At 39.4% G+C, this 23287-nt stretch overlaps 1 protein-coding gene across 3 annotated transcripts in view; it reads left to right on the top strand.

The window, feature by feature from the left end:
• Positions 1–15249, top strand: part of ANKRD10 (ankyrin repeat domain 10) — a 38612-nt gene extending 23363 nt beyond the window's left edge. Inside the window, exons 4-7 of one of the 3 annotated variants that reach the window (XM_049834698.1) lie at positions 6664–6899; positions 10635–10730; positions 12251–12283; positions 13663–15249. In XM_049834698.1, the coding sequence (XP_049690655.1) occupies positions 6664–6899; positions 10635–10730; positions 12251–12283; positions 13663–14129 (832 nt within the window). In that variant the 3' untranslated portion in view covers positions 14130–15249. Of the gene's footprint in view, positions 1–6663; positions 6900–10634; positions 10731–12250; positions 12284–13644 lie in introns of all 3 variants that reach the window. The other 2 variants (XM_049834699.1, XM_049834700.1) reach the window with 2 other exon arrangements.
• The last annotated feature ends 8038 nt before the right edge of the window (positions 15250–23287 follow it).

Genomic DNA, 23287 nt, shown 5'->3' with positions numbered 1-23287 from the left:
TTCGAATTGACTTGATTTTTTCAAGTAATCCTAGAAAGGGGGAGCATTCCATATAGAAACTGCTGAAACTGCCACAGGTGCTTCTCCGAAAACCTTACAGTTGTGGCATTGAATGTTCAGTATCGCTTCCTTTCTGCACACAAGGCATACTGTTGAGGTATTTGTTGCGGTGATTGGTTTTAATGCTAATCTAGGAATTCAGATATAGAATCTATAGATTTGCATGCTTTGCTTACCCTAATTTACGATTATCTACATTTTTATTTGTAAACTAACAATAGATAAGTTGAGATCAGTATTTTTTAACAGATATTACATTGATATACGAAAACTGTGGTTTATTTTCTTAGATTGTCGCATGGCATTAACAAAAACACAGTAAGCTATAGGTGATGTAATCACTATTTAAAATTAAACATTTAGGGTATTTTTTTACATATATGAATGTTTTTTCAAAAAGATTTACTGTTGACTTTTTGTAGCAAACGTTTTGTTTTTCAAGGTATGTGACATTATAAGTGGAAGATAGTATATTTCAATTGTGTATCTATGTTTAAAAGACACATAGAAATGTACTTGCTTTTTTCCTCCAATAAGTATAAAAATATGAATTATTGAAACAACTTGGAATGAAGTTCTAAGTAAATTCAGTATCATTTATACTTCAATGTGAGAAGCAAAAGTCTTTCTTTTCTTTCTACAGATCCTTCTAAAAGTAAATTTTGTAAGTTATCTTGAAGTAAATCTTTCTTACATCAAGGTAGTTATATTTAAACAATTCTAAGCTTTGTTTTATTTGTATTGTTTTGTTATTTTTTACTTTCTGTAACTTAATCATAGTGTGGAAGTATCTTGCATATTTTTTGAGAGCTTGCCTCGGGTTGTTACCTTCCTTTAGTGAACTTCTCAAAACAACAAATTGTGGTTAGACTGAAATAATAAAAACATCCTCCTAAACTAAAGCTAAACTGAAAGTTAACTTCATGTTTCTGTACACCAATCCTGTTTGGCCAGATAATGTATTTATCTCTCTTGTTTTTGAACAAAAATTTAATTACACTCATAGCCAGCATTTTTAAAAGCATTTCAGAAGAGGGAAGTGCTTCATCAGTGTCCTCTTTATAGCTGCTTTAATTCTATACCAGGACTCTCAGATGAACTGGGCCTTTAAAATGGGAGTTCTGATGATGTCAACCAAAGGGAGAAAAACAGATTTAAAAAAAAAAAGTCCTCTTCATGCCAAGATCAGTCAGTTTTGAAGACTACCTGTGGACATCACTTCATGGAAGAAGAAAAATGTGTTATGACTGTGTTTTAAGCACTGTAGAAGATGTGTGAATAAATATATATGCAAAAGTCAGATCTTTAACTTATTAATATAACAGTACACGTTTTGAGTTTATTTATAAAACAGCTGTCACTACAGAACAATTCAAGTGTTAAATGTAATCTGTCAAGGAACTTCAAGATCACCTACTTCTACTCATCCATATCCAGACTTTCCTCAACTTTTCTCGTGGTTTTTTTGGTTTTTTTTTTTAGAATAACTTTATAATATGAAAATGTATCTTTCTGATTACATTTGGCTTTCTTCTTTTGCTTTGGAGTTAGCATATCATACTTCTGTTCTTTGAGGAAAACAATACTTCTTTATCATTCCCAGCTCATGGATTTTAGCATACAAGAAAGCTGAGGGCGAATAATATCATGCTTCATGATACTAATTTGTTTCTAGTAACAAGAATTACATGGAAATAATAAATTATAAAGCAAAAAAAATACTGCCAAGTGAAAGAATCTTAACAGGACTCACTCATTCTTCAAGTACTTGAATTGCTTTGCGAATGATGCACAGTTTGTGTTTTCTAAGCGTAGAGTGAATTGACTTTCTGACCACTTACCAAAACTGCATTTAGTCCTGGGTAAGGTTAAGTAAGGAATTTTTCTCCCATTTGTCAGTTCAAGCCTTCATGTATGTTCCTGTCTGGAGTAGGTGCTAAAAAGGGAATTATATTTTCAGAGCTTTAGTTTTCCATGTTCGTTCTTCAGTTTTTCCACCTGTCCCTGTAGCTGGACTGACCTCCTTCAGAGATGTCTTTGGTTTTTTTACTACTTCTTTCTTTTTTTTTTCTTTTTTTCCTTTTTTTTTTTTTCCTGGAGAGAGAGGGAATTAAGTTTTTGGAGCACAGGTGTGTGTTTTGACAGTAACTAGGCCAACCTTTAGAAAATACTGCACTAAGTCAACGAGTACTATTTAATAAAAGACCACCTAATCATAAAGTACATGTAACTTTTCAAGGCTTAGTCTGATTTTCTTTTCTTTAATATGACTTCTTCCATCTTTCCACACCTTCCTTACAGGTAGCTTCTTCCTTCATAAGATCATCTTTGAAAAATATGGTCTATGTAGCTTGTTACTTGCCTAGTCTTGTTTCAGCTAGGTAGTCTAGCTTAGAGAAAAACCCTGAAAAGAAACAAAAGCTTGTCCTCAAGTTTGGCATCTTTGTCAGGGAGGGGAAAAACCCAAAACCACAGAGAAACAAAAAAACCTCCCACAATACAAAACCTGCAGGTAATTTCCTTACTAATTTTTAAATTCTGAGTAGTGCAGTTACAGAAATAGAGCTGTCATATTTGCTGTGTGATTAGCAGTAACAAAAGGACAGCTTGCCTGAAGATTTAATATCAAACACTGTGTTCTGAGCTTCTTTGGAGCTTACACTATTTCAAGGTGTTTAGGATAAAAGATCAAAACTAGTACTGGAGGGATTTTTAACTTATGTAAATAAATGGAGGATGGGTGGAAAAGCAGATTTTTTCAAGAGACATGAAGTTTTGAGGTATTTCTGTCCGATTTGTCCAATGGTTTGCATGGGTTTTTTCACTGCTTTTCTTTCACAGCCCAGGTCTTGAAGTTACTTTCAGTTACAGTATCATTTACCTAGTCAAATCCTTCTTCTTTACCTAAGCAGCTATGAGAAATGAAGAGAAGTACCTTTCAAGGGACATCTCTAATAACTGAAGTAGTTGAAAATTTGCTTAAATATACGGATAACCTCTCTGAGTTTCCTGCTTGTTGATTATTTTTTTTAACCATGCAGTCTGTGTCATGTTTAGTCTACTTAATAGCCAAATGGATCTTTGGTTATACTCCTTCTTTTCACTTGATACATCAGTTTATGTACAACTGCAGTTCATAACCAAGGACTGACACGTAAGAGATTTAACTCCTCTTATGTGCAGTTGGGGCACTGAACCATTTCTGTTTTCATTCCTATAGCGGAGTCCGTTTACAGTAATGGCTTTTATACTCTTAGCTCATGGACTAAGCTGAGGTAGCTGCTTCATTTTTCAGACAGGGGCAGCATTGGAGGTTGACAATACACCGCAGATCTAGTAATACATGTGTTCCCAGTTCCTTGTAACTACTGCTGTAACAGGGTAGTTCCGCTCTCAAGTCCAGATTGGCACTTTTAAAGAATGGTCTAGTAGATGTCCTAGCTTTTTAATTCATCCAAGTATTCCACTTCAGGGTTTGTAGGAGGACTGTATAAGACTGTATTTTTCTGTTATGCACTCAGAATCCTCACAGTGATGGCAGTATTTCTACACATTTTGGAAATGCATAAAACTATTCCAGTCACCTGTTAATAGCATTTTCTTTCCTACTTTGTGCATGTGGCTAATTGAGTTAACCATTTCTTTTCTTCAATTACTTGCATTTTGCTATGATGAGCTAGTGTAGCACAGCTACCTCTTGCTGCCTTTTGTGTTCCCACTGACAGATTTTTCCTTGTAGAGAAGGCTAGAAAAATCCGCTAAAGTAGGTCTTTTTTTTATCACTCTAGCCTGTTTTTGAGAAAGTGAGACTTAAGAGTTTCTGCCAATTTTGTCAACTTCTCCTTTTCTCCTTCCCATTGATATTGGAATGCAAGTCAGTTTAACTGAAACTTGAAAGGATTTGAAAGTTCCAGAATAATCAAGCCTCGATTAAGTTAATGGAAATTGACAACTGGATATAGAAAAGGTACTCAAATTAGTATTCCCACTGAGAGTAGTTGTATTTTCTTTCATAGCAGTTGGCCAACCAGTTTCTAGAGCCATCTAGATCCTGTAATCTCCATTTATTTGATTGGACTTTTTTTTTTCTCTCTTTTTCATTACTAACTTCTGAACACAGGAAGTTCTCTTGAATTGATAGGCTAAATTCAGACTCGGATTTTTGAGAGACACTTCTAAACTCTTAGAAGCAAGAATGTTACATCCAATGTGCTCGAGTCCCTTGAAAACCTATGCAGTGCTTCCAAAATACTCCTGTAGAATAAGTACCTCTTTGTCTACCTGTTAAGAGTAAGCTGTTCAGGAAGAGGTGGGAAGGAGACAGACCAAAAAATATCAAAGGTCACTACATTTTAAAATCTGACAAACACAAACTTAAAAGTTCAGTTTTTTGTTTCTGGGAAACTTTTCTTTCCCAGAGTTTGGTCATGAAGGATTACACACTTGAATCTTAGTTTGTACATATCCAGATGCCTCTGGCAACTTGCATCAACATTCCTTTAGGAAATGGTGACTTAACTGTAGTCTGTCTTACAGTCTGTTTTTCAAAGCAGAGTTGTTGTTCAATAACATTTTGCTAAGTAATAGAATTGCTTACTCCTTGAAGTTTTATTAAATTAGGTGGTCACTCAACACCATATTGTTTTGATTGTTTTTATCTTTGCGTAACTTTAATTTGTTCTTCTTTAGATTTCCTTTACTGTCCTTTTGGGGCTCACAAATTTAAAACAGATTTCAGAAAACTGAGCTATTCTTTTTGATCAAAACGGATATGTTGAAATCTGTTTCTTAAGTTGTAGTTGCATTGTGTTACATCTGTATGCTACACAAGTAAATTAGAACTAGTAAAAGAACATTGAATGTTGGTTAGCAGGGACCTCAACAGGCCATCTAGTTCAGCATGGGAAAGGATTGACTGTATTTTGTAGCATTTCTGAAATCATACTCTGCTCTTGAAATGGGGTGGGGGGTGAGGGAGTGGGAAGAGAACCCTCTAGAGATTCAGCAACCTTTATACTCTGAAACTTTATCCTAATGCCTAACTTCAAATATCCTTTGTTCGTGTTAATCCCATTCATATGGTGCCTGCACTGGATGCACAGAATGGATTGTTGTCTTTGCAGCTATCTTTTAGGTATTCAAAACTAATACCTCTACCTTGAGGTTTAATTTCTTTTTACTAACTAGGTTTTTCAGCCTTCTAATGTCTTAGTTTCTAGGCCACTCTTGGCTGCTGTTATCTGGATTTTCGCTAGTCGTCCAAGTAAACGGTGGCTCAGAATATTGTAGTATAGGATGAAATTAACCCTGATCCAGAGTAATATTTTTTCTGATTCTGTAGTAATTTGACTTAATCTTCCAAATTCTATGTAATCCAGCAGTATCCATTTATGGAATTAGTCTTGCCATAATAGTTTCTAAAGATTAAGTCTCATTTTTATAGCAAATAAGTTGCAATGATCTAGGAAACAAATCTGGGCTTTGTTCTTTGTTTTCTTTGCATGAGCTGGAGTGAGTTGTTTTCAGCTTTGAGTTTCAACAGAATCAGGTCTATTAATCTTCTGAATTCTTACTCTGTTGGCTGGTCTGTTTCTGGATTTTTAAGTAATGGACTTTTCTAAACTATTGAAGCTAGGAAACAAAAATTCAATTTTCTGATTAGTTAGATCTGTCTGGAAAGGTGGAAAAAATTTTGGAAAGATTTATTAGCATTTTTTGCTTCACAACCTAGTTTTGTCATTTCTCGCCCTCTTGTCTCCACTTTTATGCATTTCCTTATGAAGTTAGCCTATATTTCTAAGCACAGACATACTGTATGTTTGTGTAAAGCCATGTGATACAGCACTCTTTCAAATTAAATCTCTACATCTCAACATGTCCTACCTGATTTCATTTATAATCTCCTTGATGCATTAGAATAGTCAAAATCCAGCGCTGTTCTCTCATGCATGGGAAAGTCTTGGTTCAAATAACAAAGCAAGTCCCAGCACTTATGATGTCACACACTTTGAAATGAGAAACAAACCAGAAAAAAAAGTATAAGCAAAGCATAACTAAGTATAGCATCTTTATCTATTTATCTTTTTCTCTATATGTATATATTTTATTGTTAGGAAGAATAGCGATGATGTTGTTACTGTAGAAACCAGAATGCCATGGACAATTGCCAAGTCATGTTAAGTTTGTTTTGAGTATTTGATCTTTTGCTCAAGTTAAAGCAATAGATTGCAGAATAAACTGCAGAAGAATGGTAAAATTTAAGGCTTAAATCAGTCTGAAGTTTATGTAAAGATCAGATACTTCAGACTATTTTAGAATAAAGCATTTTGAGAAGTTTAAATAGGAAGATGTTTTTTTTTTAAGGCACATAGTATATTGATTTTATTTAAAAGTGTATTGTCTCCCAAATTTTGCTTAGAAGCCAAATATATGTGCAAAAAGTTAAGTTAGTTATAAAACTAAGATTGATAACTAATTTCTTAATGGAAATTTGCTAAGTGTATGTTTTCTCTCATCACCAACAGATAGATAGTCAGTAAGGGCAGCAGCAGCAGCAAGCTAGCTTGATGAATGAGTGTAATTCAGTTTCTTTGTATTGTACAGCTTGAGAAATGCCAGTGGCCTGACAGCAGCAGACCTTGCACATACCCAGGGCTTCCAAGAATGTGCCCAGTTTCTCTTGAACCTCCAGAACTGTCACCTGAATCGTTTCTATAGCAATGGCACCTTAAATGGGGTTCATCAGAATGCAGGTCCCAATCCATTCAGTGGTGGGACAAGTCGAAAGAGATCCTTTGAAGATACGGAGTCTGCTGGAGTAAAGAAGGCTAGAACGGAAGGTGAGACCTCAGAGGTAAAAGGGATGGAATGATACTGTTGCTGAGAAAGGAAAATAAACATTTTAAAGCCTTTCAGAGTGGATGTTGAGTATTATTGACAAACTCACGTACTTATCTAAATGAGCTATTAATACAAGAAGCAGATGAATGCAATTATTCTGTGCGATCCCAGTTCACCCTGTCATCATCATGGTGTGTTCAGCAATTTCTATTTCCAGATAGTGCTAAAGTTACGTGATGCCAAGAATAATACGTGGAGGAGTACGAGCTGAAATTAGCTTCTACTCCTTCCTCAATTTCTTCTCCTTCAGGAGCGCCAAATAATGTTAATTCACAGATGCCCAGGTGTTCATATGGTAATTTTCCACCTCAGGATTAATTCCCAATTAAAAAACTGTTTGCTAGATGAGATGGATGAAAGAAATTTAATGCAGAAAGGTTTCTCAAATCGAGAGGGATTATGTCTGTGACATCAAGTTAATATACCTTAAGTTGCCAGGATCATGTTCCAAGGGGAACTGATTGCTTACAGGAGGATGCAAGACTAGAATGAACCTTAAGGATTCCTATTCAGCTTTGTACATTGAGGATACCACTTCTTCCTCTGCCAGCAATAATGTGATAGTACAACCTCGAAGCTACTTTTTGGTGGCTATATGAAGAAATTTTTTTTTTTTTTTACATTTTATAAACACCTTAAATAATACAATAGAGAATACCCTCTGCTTCCTTTCTGTTGGGCATCCCATTAAATTCTTATTAAAAAGAATGCAGCATTCTACACACAAACTTTGCTTGTTTTTCCTGTGTCTAGCATCAGGAAAGGGATTTTGTAGGTCTTCATTGAAGACACTTTATTCAGTTGAAGTTTATGTTGTTCTAACAGATGTGACTTTCAGTGAACCAAATAAAATGGGCTCAAACAGTGCTTAATTCTAAGAAGAGCGGACTTGAGACCAAAACAATGTTTCTAAATATGATGTGGACAGCATAAATTACATCAATATTGGCTCTCTGTAGTATTTGCTTTAGTACTTGCTGTCCAGCCACTATTTCAACCATGCTAGCATCAGAGGCCTCAACGAGTTACTCCACAGCCAGTCATAAACAGGATATGTTACTTCATGTAGTTGGTCTGAACTATAAATAATTCATGATGGAGAAGAGTGCCTATGCAATTAAATGCAAGACTGCTTTTCAGGAGTAACATGCTTAAGTAGCTACATAGAATGGGAAAACTTACGCAGTGTATAGATGCCTGTAACGGCTATGGAAAGATGTCTTCAACGCATTCATGTTCTGTGACCGGGAGGTGCTGCATGAAGCCAAAGATACATGTATTTTGTTTTCAAGAGCTGTTCCTTCTGAATGTTCGTAACCAGCAATCTCTTTCGGTTTCAGAAAATCTAGGCAATAGGTAGCATTTCCCCACGATGTGTGGGAGTGGCACTGGGCTAGCTATTTTTATTCTATATGTTGTCAAGAAATAGCAGTATCTGCATTACCTTTCAGCATAAAACAGTTTGTCCAGTGGATAAGTTGGAGCAAGCAAACAAGTAGACAGTATGTTTAAGTGAACAAGATCTCCTAAGCCATTACAGATGTTAGAGAAGCAGAGTAGGTAATTTTTGAGCTTTTTTGCCAGTATGACTTTCTAAGACCTTTGCAAACAAAACCAAAAGCTTTACTGCATTTGCTTGGAGGTTTTTAGAGTAATTAGGAGATGCATCCCAACTGTGGAAGCTGAAGTTTCTAATCTGACGTGTCTGCCCTCAAAGGTACAAGCATCGGTAATATTTATCATATCAATGTAAAAAGTCTGTTGGAGTGAGAATGAATTACTGCTCTTGAGGCACTTTGTAGACAACAGAGCCGAGTGATGTCAAGTCATCAGTATGTCTTTGTGCTTAGCTAGCTGTTTTACAAAAGAAGCCCAGTTTTGTGGTAGTTTTGCACATAGCAAAACCACACTGGTCTGTTGTCCTTTAAAGACTATTTGTGCAGGAGATTCCAGATGTTCAGAGAGAGTGCAGGCAATTTGTATTTGCAGGGTAGAGTCAGGTTTTGATGGCCATGTCGCAAATTAGAACACTCAGTGCTTTGAAGACAACCACTTGTGACCAGGCACGGTATATGGGCCTTACAAGAACCTGTAAGCAGTAGAGTTGGAAGAAGAGAAACACTGAAGCTGTGCTTTGCCTTTTGTTCTGGAATAGCTAAACTGGGCAGTGGGTGGGGGTTACTTACATGTAATTTTGTTTATACACACACATGTATCTGCTGTTGGGTGCATAGTATAAAAAAAAAAAAGCCTGCCTCAAAATTAAGTGACACTGATACAGTGTGATACAGACCAATTACTCTCTTCAAATGTAATACGAAAGAGTTCCAAAGGTTGAAGCTGAACTTAAAAGTAGTGGCCGCTTTCAGACTGTGCACCAAATATTTTTGACTTTTGACTTGGAAATGTTAGCTGGCTTTTATGTCCATTTTCCTGAAATCAATTCCAGAAATTTCACCCTGCTTCCTGGGCTGGTTGGTGGAGGGTAGTGCACAGGGTCAACCACAATGATGATGGTGCACGCCAGACCAAGGGCTCACAGGAGTGTGTTCGCGGCAGCCCTAGCCCCAGCCCCTCTGGCTCGTGGCCCTTGGCAGGTTGGCTTTTGTGCTGTGCTGTACGTGCTACGTGCAGTGCTGACTTGCTGTACGCAGCCGGTGACTGTATCGGTGTCACGAGCCTCAGCGGGGCTGCTTTTGGGTGTTCTTTGTGAGGTGGGTTCGGAGGGCATTGCCAGGTGTACGCCTGAATTGCCCAGCATGCCCTTCCCCATTCCTCTAGGTAACCAGAAAAAATGCCTTGCCTTTCCTGGTTGAGGGTCATTTGAAGCCTGCTGATCCAAGGGCCCTGGGCTCCTTTAAGCCCCGCACAGTTTTTGGCCCTGAAACACTTCAGCTGTTGCTTAAGGGTCTTTAAAAACAAGTAGTTTACAAAAATTTCTGTTGTGCCCAAGGTAATGAGAGCTGACTTGCAGTCTAGTAAAGTAGCCCTTTACAACATAAGGTTAAGAGTGTCTGCAGTGTATACAGAGAAGTACGTTCGTGCAGGCGTGAAAGCAGCGCAGGGTCTGCTGGGGTAGTACTGGGAGCAGCGCGTTGGGTGGTAGGTAGGAGAGGTAGTGAAGTCAAGCCCATCTTGCTAATTAAACCGTTTCCCACAGCAGTCTAACCACTTGCCAGCTTTTCTTGGAAAGCAGAGCTGTTTGTTCAGCTCTTGAAGGGATCCCTGGAGCAGTCCGGTAGGAGTGGGGGGTGGGTTACTGGGAGATAGCCCTTGGGAGTGAAAGAGGGAGCAGTCCAGACTGGCAGTAGACAAATGTGAGGTACAGACTGCTTTTTGTCTGTCGGGCACACTAGCTGTAAAGCCTAAATATCAGTAAATTAAATTGCTCTTTATTCAATTTATTAGTATATCAGACTGATCTGATGTGTGGGTGCAAACTTTGATAGGTACACTGGTAATTCTCCATTTTAAGGGTTTAAAATGAATGTGCAAGTACTTAGCATTTACTTATTCTGCATTTGGAATCTCAAACATGTCAGAAGTTTTCAGACATGAAAAATTTACATTTCTTTGTAAAAAGCTTTTGCTTTAATAATCAAAGTATTCATCTGTTTCTTAGCTGAGTTTCCAAGTGCGCACCAGTCACTAAACATGACTTTTTTTTTTATCAGCTTACAGCTTTGATGGCTTAATACCAATGATGAATGGAGGAGTTGAGGATGATGCTGACAATATGCACGTTGATAGAGAGTTTGCTGTTGTATCAGGTGGGAGTGGACAGTTTCCTGTTAACTACAACAACATTCAAATGGTTGAAGACACGAAACAACAGGAGAGTACTTCTGTTGGACCAAAAGAAATTGAAATATACACTGTTTCTGCAATGCAAACTCCTTGTCGTTGCAAGAATCAATATGCATTTTATTTTTAATTTAAGTATAAAACTTAGTCCTTTATTTTTGCACATTGTTGTCTGCAGTCTTGAAAACTATTGTATTGCTGTAACACCCATTATATTGGGGGTTTAGTAGGTATCTAAAATTAGCTGTTTCATGCAATATATTGTAATGGTGAAAGAGAAGGTTTATTATTAGTTTATTATTATTTCAGATAAACAGAAATCCACAATGGCTGTTTCACTTTTAACCTGAGGCTTGTATTATGTTGTGCCTTGCTTTTAATTGCTATAATTTCAGGTTAAAGGAAATTCAGAAATAATTTAAATTATTGGTTTCCTTTCAATTAAATAGATTTAATTGCTAATAAGAAGACTTGATAGGGAAACATATCAAAGTGCTTGTATAGCTTTGAGTATAGCATATGTTACAACTAAGCTATATTCAAAATAGTTCAAGAAATACTATGAAGAATAGTCTGGACATATACCATGTATTCAGAATTTGTTCAGACGCAATGATGTAAGTGCAGGATCCTGCTATGGAGTATTTTTATGTAAATAAGAGACTGGACTTCACAGGTCTTAAACTAGTATTTGGAACTAACATACCTTGGAAAACGATTTTTGTGTTTTGTACCAATCTTCATGAAACAGTTGAAATGTTACTAGTATTAGTGTATATTAATGCTCTAAGTTTTTTAAGGGTTGGTTAATCAAGATGCTTTTGGTAACCCCAGGATGTGTATAGAGTTTCTATTAAAACTGTCTTGGGTCAGCTTTTTCCATGCACTTCATAGGTACAGGCACAGAGTTACTATTATTACATTCAGAAATTAACTTCTTACTTTAATCTGTTCTGCAATAAATATGTTTATGCTTTGTACCACAGATCAGATTCACCAAAGGGAATGATGATTAATAGATATTTTAATATATTAGGAATAAATATATATACATATATATAATCAGTACTTAAAAAGTAGACTATGATATTTTCCAGTGATAATTACTAAGTGTTCTTATTTACAGAAAAATGATTGTCTTTCATAAATATGCTCTATTACTATAGGTGCTAATTTTTAACAAATCATAACATTCTATAATTATCACTAGAACTATTCATTACCTACTTTTGCGTATTAACTAACAGTAGTGCCATTTCTATTAAATTTGATTTGGCAAAGCCAGCCTATAAGGATTTATTTTTAAGCAGTTACAATTTTGCACTTTTCAGTTAATAAACACTATATGAACTTCCTTCTCTGCGTTTTCATCACTGAAATATTAGCTTTGATGTCTTGATGGGTTTGGGGTTTGGGTTTTTTTCCCACTTTCAATAAGAATTTGTGGTTAGTGAGTGCAGCTGATGTGGTTATTTTAATTTTATAGGGACTACAGAGGAAACTCCAGTTAGTACATCCAGTGAGTTACAAATCAAACACATTTCTTGGCATTATGTATTACTGTATGTGAACTATCAGTATCGTAATCCATATTTCAAATAATATCCATGCAAAGGACTAATAGAGAACCAAAACTTCAGATTCTACCTTGTCAAACAGTGGTACTCATTATGTGTCACTTAAACAGGAACCCAATGTTTTACAAATGTGGGAAGTTACCAACAGAATTAACTGGCTTGAACTGGAAACACACAGTAAATGCAATCCTATTTTGCACATAGGTTTATGCATTCATGTATACATAAACATATGTGCGTGTATCCAAGGATAATAACGGAATGTAAAAACCTTTAAATGTCACCATATAGGTCTGTAGTTTCTACGTTTGCCTTGCTCATCTTTACCAATATAGATGTAAATTTTGGATGTCCTTTACCTGTAGGCATTTTTAAAACAGATCATATCACCCATTTTTTGTGCTAGTACTTTGAGTACCACTGCAAAAACTTACATTTCAGACATACTGATGAAATCTGTTTATGGAAGTAAAAACTATTGTACTAATTACTAAATTCAAAGGATAAATTGCTTTAAAACAGTTGTCAGTGGTTTTTGCATGCACATCTTTAGAATTTTGTTTCCTACTACTAACCTTTTTTAGTCTTCTGTGCACTCTGCTGTTGCTATTGTATGGCATTTTGCATGTGGATTGTACAGATGTTATTATAAACTTACCATTAAATACAAACCTGCCTAGTATGTTATCTAGCAAGCTGCTAGATAAATTGAAGTACTTTCTGAATAAAGGAACTTTGAAACATTTTATATTAGCACCCCAAAATAACATTTCTTTATTTGACCTATTTCAGTGTATACTGTACTGTGAGAGTTACCACTTAAAAAAAAAAAAAGAGAGCCATGGATAAATTACAGCTGAAAAATAAAAAAAACACAACCCTTGACCCTTGCACCAGATACTCAGTTCTTGCATGTACATAATCTTTCATCCCAAGAGGGCATTACAGTTAAGGTGGAAAGATGCCTTTTATTCCACCTTTCAAAACACTGCCCTGAATGTTGTCTGCTATGCTATTTCATACAGTTAAATGAAAAAAATTGAAAAAGTTCACATTGTCTTTGCAAAGATTAATATAGGCATATGTACACATTGGTTGTAGATAGATAGTTGCATTTTCAACCTAAGAATCCATGCTACAAGCTTACTGGTCAGCTCTCATTCTTTGAACTACCTATATTGTTATAAATGAAGAAAGGGTGGATTTATTTTCAAAGCTGTGTACGGAAGCATTTTTTAAATAAGTGGAGTTATAGTGGAGACATTTTTATGTATTTCGATTTATTCTTAATTGTTGGTGACAGGTGTATTTCTTAATGCAGATATGAATAGCAGTAGCTCCATATTGAATGCACTGACAAATGGATGTGCCATCAATGGACATTTGGATTTCCGCGCCGCACAACAGCTCAGTGGGATGGATGCCAGGCGTGAGGAGTGTTTAACATTAACACCTAACGGAATAATTCCTGGAATAACTTCTCCCAGCAGGCATCGAATTCATACCAGCAACGGCACCGAGGAACCAGAAAAAACCATGAATAATGCCACTGATATGTGTGGATCTCTACATCTGAACGGAAGCCCCAGTAGCTGTGTTTCTAACCGGCCCTCGTGGGTGGAAGACCCTGGAGATACTTTGCACTATGGACACTATCATGGTTTTGGGGATACTGCTGAAAGCATCCCCGAACTTAGTAGTGTTGTTGAGCATTCCAATTCTGTCAAGGTTGAACAGAGATACGACAATACTGTCCTAGGCACAATGTATTTGTATCACGGTTCCTAGATGAATGACCTTTATATCAAAAGCATATTGAAATTGCTACCAAATGAAACTGGGGGGACAAAATCCTCACATAGCATTAAATTTGAAGATTGCAACTTATTGCTATTTTTACACTTTGTTTATATGAAAAGTAAACCTTTAATTTGACAGCCTTATACAATAGTTGTAGTTTGTTGCATGTATGGGGCTTATTTAGTGATAAAATAGGTGCTGTTATGATGGAATGTTTATTATTTTCTTTTTTTTTATTACGGAATGTTCTGGTTTTGTATTTTTTTTATTTCTAAGCTTGTGAACACTATCTTTCCCTTTTTAGAGCTGTTTTCCCTTTTATTAAAACAATGTTTAACTGAATTTTGTGAAGAAAATGTTACGTATGTGCATCACTTAGAAGTAAAGATTTTTCTTTTCCATATCTTCTGCTGAAGCTATGGTAGCAATATCAATGCCAGCTATCACTATGCAAGGTTGAAAGTGGCAATCTTCTGGAGCTTCTCTGACTTTATAGTTTGTACATTTGTTTGGTATAACTAGATGTGTTCATCTTTAGATTTTTCGAACAAGTTGTTTAAAAATGCAGAGGCAAAATTGGAAGAAGTTACATTTCACTTTCTGTAGCGTAGACGTGCTTTTTGTTGTTGTTGAGCTCTTTGCATTATAGAGTGGGAAAGTGGGCTGCCTTTGTTGGTCACAGTGGGGTGTGCCTCAGGTTAGCTCTGAATTTGTGGCGGTTTTCTTTGGCTTCTCTCCTTTATATGTACGCTTGATATTTTACCATAGCTCACAGACCGGAGGCATGTTGGCACTGTTCTGCTTTGTACACACTTTAAAATTGCTGTTAATTGTTATAGAATTTGCCAAGTCAAAATATTTGAGTTTGACTGTCTTAGATATACATTTATTGTCTTTTTTTTAACATATGCTTTGAAAATGTAATGTTGTGTACTCTTTGGGCTATGCTCATGGAAAATACATTGTATTTAAAGCTTAATACACAAATCAAAATTCATGTAAGTGCACTATATGAGCACTAACAAGTTGCTGCTTTGTGTTATGATAAGTGAAGAGTGAGGAAGAATATGGTAAATGAGATAAGCTTTCTGAATTGTGTTGATTTTTTTGTTCTTGTTTTGTTTAAAAAGGGACCTTTACAAATTGGATTTTAAAAAATAAACAAACATATTACATAGTATCTGAATATTTTGTTTAGACATTATTATTATTTTTTGTCAATTAGAGCAAGTCTTTTAACAGTTTTTAAATCACATTTCTCCATAATCTTTCTCAGTGCAACTGTGGCATTTCTTGATTTTGTCAGTATATGGAAGCAAATGGGAGCAGCCCAATAAATTGTCCTTGATTGAATTACAGAAACACATACTGGATGTTTTGTGTATGAAGGTTGTATCGGTCCTGATCTCCAAATATAGGTTCAAATACTGGCTGTCTGATTTTCATGAAAATCATAGTCTCCTTCAGACATTTTTAGGCAAAATGCTACAGACTACAGAAGACAGTGTATTCAAATTGAGAGTAGCACTGATAGGAAAATTGACCGGTCCTTTTACAAATAGTTGCCCAGACCAGCAAAACTCCTCAGCGCCTTCTGGAGACGAAGACCATTAATGAAAGCTGAATCTCACCTGAGGCAAGCTGTTCCTGGCATGCATGTAACCACTTGCTTGTGCTCCAACAGCTGTATCTGGGCCCTGTTCTTCGACGATTTAATGTGCTGATGTAGTGCCCGGAGGCACATGTGCTATTGCCATCGTACTTGCAAGAGATATTAACCTAAATTTGCTGTAGCAGTTGGTTTGGGGAGCTTTTTCATATTTGCTGAGCTTGCTGCATATGCTTTCTTGTGCTTCTTCAAATAAATCAAAGCAACTCATAGCTCTAATAAGCACTGCCATCTTGCCTACATGGCTATAAACTGATTCCTAAAGGATTTTCTTTGGGTAACAACTGAGTTTGCATGTGTCTGTTCCGATGGTAAAATTTTAGGTACATCATTTTAGCATGACAAAATTTATACTGTATTCATAAGGCAAGGTTTTTAAAATTTGTGTGCCTTTGGTTTTCATTCACTTGCTTTTCACATCTTTTCACCTGAAAATACCTTGGAAGACGCTGTGTTTCAAAGTCAGAGAGACAGCTTACTGCTGTATTTTAAAAAGCACTTCTTTGCGTGTGTGTTCAGCCACATGCTAACAGGGACATTTCAAATCTGTTGTCTGGCCCCGTGGAAGCCAATTATTACATTCTAATTAAATGTAGAAGACCAGTGAAGGCCATATAATGTAGACACGCTGCGTGGGTTTGCTGGATAGCTTTCTTTATGGCTGATGTTGCAAAAGATGGAAATCTGTGATAGTGTATGTCTCGGCCAAGAGCCGAGATGGATAATTTTTGAATTATCTAACAAATTATTCTATAAATTCTGAGACTTCCTTTTTACAGGTGCTTTTTGAGACAATACATGTACTTAGAGCACAGGCCATCTAAAATCTTGTTTTTAAATTATTCCGTAAATCTTCAACAGAACATGAAATGGGGAGTCAGAGAATCACAGCGTGATTGAGGTTGGTGGATACACACCCAAGTGTATGGTACTGTTAGGATCCCATACCACCCGCACAGGAAAACAGTTTTCTTGTGTTTAATTGGAATTTCCTGGTTTTCAGTTTGTCTTGGAATTTCGGATACATGTGGGCAATAAAACGATAAAAGTAATGAACCTAACAGATCCAACCGCACTTCTGGTGGGGAAGGTGCTGAGTTAGTAGGTGAAGAACTCAAACTGGCAGGCGTGGAATGAGTTCTACCAGGTGTAGCCGTGCCTGTCCATACGTGACTACTGATGACACAGAGGCCTTGTTTTCGAATACCTCGCTGTTAAAATACAGAGGACTTTCCTGGGTTTGCTGTCGTTTCAGAAGACTGGCAGGGCTCACAAGCCCTCTTCAGGCCTCAGTTTGGGAGATGCTGCAGACAGACAGCCGCACCGAGCCGTTTAATGATGCTGTGCTCTGCCGTTCCTGAGAAGATTGCTGGGTTCTAAACAGTTAAATTCTCACAAGTTTTTTGGTTCTCAAGGGCAGTAGTATTGTTTGTATTCGGGCCTTTTGTCCAAGTCTAGAATTTTCAAGGCTTTTATCAACCGAACATTATTTTAAGTGATGCTTTGTCTTACCGTTATCGTGGTTCTGGGAGTGGTTCTCTAAAACTAAAGTTTACTTTCCATCTGCCTAGATTTAACTCAGTAGCACCACCGTGAATGTTATATGGAATACACTAACTGGTTATTGCTCATCGCCCTCCTGGATGCCTCTCTGGCTGAGGCTCAATTTTGTGTGAAATTTCAGTTGATTTCTTTCTGGCTTATGTAGATGGTTTTGCCCTAATTTACCCCCAAATGTAACTTCTTTCTTAATTTGTTTTTCAAAACCATCTGCAAAGTTTTGGCAGAAATATAAATAAGTACAGATTCAGGCAGTATTGTGGTACGGAATATTTCTGACCAAGTAGTTGAAGTTTGGCAATGGTGGAAGAGGGAAAAGGGAAGTGTTACACAACTTCACACATGGTTACGGTCTTTAATATTTTTAACAATGGATCCCGATTCCAGATAAAATATTAGTCTAAACTTACAACAGTTTTGAAAGCAGGCTGTCATTTGAGATATATATTTGCTATATATATATTGATATATCTTAAGACAAGATGCTGCTCGGCTTCAAGACCCATTGCAAATGCTTTCAGACCCTGTGAACTTTGCTGAACATTGGTCTTGCACCTGACTGTGATCAAATCCTGATCCTTGTTCAGACTCACATTCCATAAGCTAGCAAAACACTGTAAGTCTATTTTACTAAACTTCTTTAATGAAGTATCATCCTTCTGCAGTCTGAAACTGAACCCCAGCTTAATATTTATGGCCAAGTTATAAATCACTAAGGAGCTTCTGCCATTCCGGTTACGAATGTAATGCATCCAAAAGAGCTGCCTCACAAAACGTCAGAGTCAGTCCTGAGCACAAAACAAACCCGGAATGAAAAAGCAATCCTTGCCGTCCTGCACGCTAGAACCAACCTACGGTACCAGCTTTTATCAGTAACGCACATTTTCTGAAGTACGGCCGTGCACGCTTCTCCACTTATTTTGTGTCCGGCCAGTTTCTTCCAGCCAGTGAAAAACCACGCACTTCAGCGGGGGGCGGGGGGCACAAAAACGCCAAACAAACAAAACCAGACAAACCCAAACAAAGCCAAACCAACCCCAAACCCCCAAAAACCCAACCGAAACCCCAAAAGCATTCTTTCACCAGCGCAGTAGTGCCCGCCTCGCCGTTCCATGCGGACATCCCGCGCGTCCCTGGACCTCCGGGCACGTGGGGCTTTGGGAGCGGAGGGTGGGGGCACTGGAGCACTCGCTCCTGCCTTGCCGGTGCCACTGGATGTGCCACGCACCACAGTGTCCCACTGGCACCTCCAGATGAAATTCTTTTTTTTTTTTTAATTGTGCTTTCTAGGGTTCTTTGTGACAACCCCCCCACCACCACCTTCTCTGGCATTCCAAGAAGTGCGTTTTCTTGTTATTTGCCTCCAACTCTCGGGTACGGTTTATGCAAAGCTCCAGCTAAAATGAGTCTCTGGATGCTCCGGGGAGGAGGTCCGGGATGCCTCGGATTGGGGGCAGGTGAGCTGGGGATGGAGCGGTGTTGCAGATTTCCTACAGGACTGGGAAGAGAGGAAGGGCAGAGAGGAAACTTCCCGTGCTGGGCGGCACGGAGAGCTGCAGCGATGCTGGGGCAGCGAAGAGGCGAAGGTGGGAGAGGGCAGCCCGGGAGCACCCCGCTTCCCTGCTGCCGCGGGCCTGGGGGGACGGGGCCCGGGGGGGAAAATCCTTGAGACCCAGCTGAACCAAGAAAAGGAGGAGAAAAAAAAAAAAAAAAAAGAGTCTTGCATAAGTGGGGTTTACTATTCCTGGCAACTGGTAACTACATTTCTGCTGCACTGGTTAATGACTCCCAGATATTTCACACCTCTCCTTCCGTTGCGGAGTTTCCTGTCTCAGAGCGGTGACTGGCTGTTCACAGGCAAGGATCAAAAGAATCTGCTTTAAAGCAGATGGTTTATTTTAAAAGCATATCTGGCTGTAATTTCTGGGTTTTTTAATACACTACAATAGTTCATAACAGTACCATATGCTTGGAGTATGTATCCAAATTAAAAGCTTTGCCACGCTCAAAATTGTACCCCCCCCCCCCCCCCCCCCCCCGAATAAAAGCGTAGTGAATGTTACCTGTGGTATGAGAATAAAAGTTAGGCATCCTCTCTCCCTCCAAAAAGCACAAGTTTTAATGAGTAACTTCTCTTTGCTCCTGTGTGACTCAGCTGCACGTATAGGACTTGATAACCTTTTCCAAATCAGTGGGAATCCGCCTCAGCTGGCTGAAACGCAAGCAGGGGAGGCAGGCGCTTGTCACTGAAGACAAGTGCCCTGGCTCAATCGCTAATCTGAGCAGTGTTCCACCAGGAAAATGTCCGAATACCTAAAGCTGAACACGATACCAGGCTGCATGGTATTAACTGTATTTCTTCTTGCCGGGCTAGCATTGTAAGTTAAAGAAGAAAAATAAGTTAGTCTGAGTTTCTCTTCCTGCAAAGGCAGGATGTAATCTTACTACAGAGGAAACACCGCGTATTAATAGAGCTCTTCTCTCGATGTTACCGAAAGGTCAAGCATTGTTTGTTCGTGCTAGCTGGCAGCTCGATCTCACCGAAGACACGTGTGCTTTCCTGTGACGACCACAAACTTAACAGTGTCTGCGGTTTTTGCCAGGTTTTGTCTGGGGGAGGAGAAGTTGGGGTTTGTTTGCTTTTGTTTTATTCTCACTGTTTCTAAGAGGTGTTGTGAGTTAGATCAAGTCTCAATAACATTAGGCACATAGCTTGGAATCTCAGTTTATTCTGTATTTGACACATTGTATAATACAGCATATTTTATAAAAGTCAGTACCAAAAAGACAAATTATAAAAATCAGGTAGGTACACAATGTAAGAAAACCAAGCAAAAAGTATATGCATGATGCAGAGAAGCACTTACTTAAATGGTAGCTCCTGGGATCAAGCAACTCTCTCAACAATCAGATGTCCAACCAGAAAATTCTGTAAATTCTAGGAAGTGTAAAACCCTCAGGATTTTTTTATATAGGTAGAGCTAATTTTCTTCCTAGTAGCTGGTACAGTGCTATGTCTTGGGTTCGGTGCGAGAAGAATGTTGACAACACACGGATGTTTTCAGTTGTTGCTCAGTAGGGTTTAGACCAAGTCAAGGGTTTTTCGGCTTCTCCTGCCCAGCCAGCGAGAAGGCTGGAGGGGCACAAGGAGTTGGGAGGGGACACAGCCAGGACAGCCGACCCAAACTGGCCAAAGGGGTATTCCATACCGTGTGACGTCATGCCCAGTACATAAACTGGGGGCAGCTGGCCAGAGGGGGGATCGCTGCTCAGGAACGAACTGGGCATCGGTCAGCGAGTGGTGAGCAACTGCGTTGCGCATCACTTGTCTTTCTTGGGTTATATTTCACTCTCTTTTTGTTATGTTCCTTTTCATTACTATTACTATTATTATTATTATTGTTATTATCACCATTATTATAATTGTTATTATTATTATCAGCATTATTATTATTGTTTGTTTCAATTATTAAACTGTTCTCATCTCACCCCATGCGTTTTACTTGTTTTCGATTCTCCTCCCCATCCCACCGGGGAAGGGGAGGAGTGAGCGAGCGGCTGCGCGGTGCTTTGCTGCTGTCTGGGGGGGTTGAACCACGACAGATGCGTAGCCGTTCTTTTGTGGTGGACCTGAGCAGTGCTGTCCATCAAAAGGGGTAGCTGTCCTGTGGCCTCTGGTAGGTGGCAGTTTCACAGGAGGCAGGAATACTCCAGCTGCTGCATTGGAGCTAAAGAACCGCCATCATCCATGCTGATAAGAAAAAAACCAAGGATCTGAACTACAGTGGCAGCGCCCACCTTAATATTTTCAAGGGGTCTGCAAAGCCGCCTTTTCCTAACGCGGGCAACACCTGCCTGTCAGCAGGGCACACTTAGTATGCCAGACCTGCCGCGCAGTCTGCAGGAGGAATGGGGTAGAGGAGTTTGTGTAATCATTGATAAAGCGCTTTATCTGCTAAATATTTTCAGAACTTTGGGAAGAAAACAAATCTTGTTACCCTTGCTGGAAAACAACCTTTGGGACATGAGCTGAGGGAAACTAATAGCAGTGATCTGTCAAAACGATATATCGAAAAGTCCTACCTGCGATTGCCACGGCGGCAGGGCAGGACGGGCGACCTCCGTGCACGGTTGGGCGTGCAGCATGCCCTGCTGGGGCTTCTTACGGTGCTTCAAGTCCCGCTCATGGTTTTCTATACCTGCAGCTACAAGATGGCTACTACAGCATTAGGTAGGAGTCGGTCTTTTCACTTCACGCTCAACGCATGCTCTCTGTTTCATCCTGCGGTCCTGGTTTCCCGGTCTGTTAGCGAGTGCCCTGCTGGAGCACGATGTGGCTCCCATCCAGCCCGCGCACCGGTGCTGTGCCACCTTCCCAAGGCAGCGAGGGCCGCCGGGAACCGACGGGCGCCTGGGCACTGCCCGCCGCGACCGGCAGCCGGGACACCACGTGCCGAGACCCAGGAGCTAAGAAACGCTCCTGGAAACCGCTGGGCAGGATGAGTTTTGCTCTGAAAGGCTGGTTGGGAATGAGAGGTCGCATCCTGCGCCGTTCGGTGTGGGATGCAAGGAAAGGGGCAGTGGCAGAATGACCCTCGCCCCTGGCAGACCCCTCTCTGCCCCGGGACCAGCAGGGTGTCCCAGTCCCTGGTGCCGTGCCGCACTGGCTGGGGACGATGCAGTCTCGGCGGGCGCATTGGCTGCACGTTGTATTTCCCAAAGTGTTGATACGCCAATGCAATCTCAGTATTATTTCCCGAGGTGTTGATATGCCGATGCAGTCTCGGTTATTTCCCGAGGTGTTGATATGCCGCTCGGACCAGCGCTGCACAGCCCCCAGCCAGGCGTGCGCCGGCTGGAAGGTCTCTAACCAGGTTAGCGTGGCACCGAGCCCAAATTAATAAGCCCTGTTTATTAGGTCTTCAGCACTCTGCCTGAGGTTAAGCCTGCTGTGACCTCGATAGTAAAAGGCAGAACAGCTGAGGGAATAATCCTGCTGAACCCAAAGGCAGGAGAATAAGATCATCCCTCGGACTCAGTTTGCGGAGTGAAAGAGCTGCGATATGCGCAGGTGACCTCCTGCACAGGACAGCTGGGTCGTGCGAGACTAAAGAGAACAAACACGAACGTGACTGCCTCATCCTGAAAGAAGTTCAGAAAACGACCGAGGAACCAGCCACTCGGTGAGGCAGAAGGAGCAGAAAGGTGCCATCCTCGGTACGGGCTGCTCTTCGAGATGGAGATTCTCAAGGAAAGACGCATCCAAAAATCCAGTGATGAGATGAGATGAGATCCAGTGATGAGAAACCCAGAGATTTCAGGAACCAGAAGAGGAACACAGGCCAAGCAGCAAAACAAGGTGATGAAAATACCCAGCCTGAGAACAAAGCAGTAACCTCTCTCCACAGATGGCACCAACAATTTTATTATTGTTAGTGAGCTTTTCAATTATCATTAATAAAGTGACCCATCCTCTAGCTGTCCTCTGTCTCCTGTAGAGACCTTACTATGCAAAGCATTGAAAGATTTCGCTATAGATGTGCTCCCAAGCTGTGTAAATTCGCTTGCTGGACTCAAAATTCATTTATACTGAATTTAAGCAATTTATCCAGACACTGGATAAATTCAGACACATTATATCATCACCCTGGTTCTGACAGGAAAACCACTTAAAATCACAAAGGCTGAAATATGCATAAAGCAAAACTATTTTTGAATAAAGAGAAATGCTCTCAGAAATGGTATTTAATTTAGAGGCATTCCAGGACAATGCTTGACACCAGTTTATGCACATGCTCTTAAACCTGTATCTCCAGGTATATTACTTCTGGGAGCAGTAGAAGGAGTAGCAAGGGGGGGCAGGAAGGAAAAGGCAAATGCAAAGACCAAAGTCTGCTATGGCCAGCAAGATACAACC

This window comes from Accipiter gentilis, chromosome 31 (genome assembly GCF_929443795.1).
Source record: "Accipiter gentilis chromosome 31, bAccGen1.1, whole genome shotgun sequence".
Classification (NCBI taxonomy): Eukaryota; Metazoa; Chordata; class Aves; order Accipitriformes; family Accipitridae; genus Astur; species Astur gentilis.
This window is presented reverse-complemented; position numbering and strand designations above follow the sequence as displayed.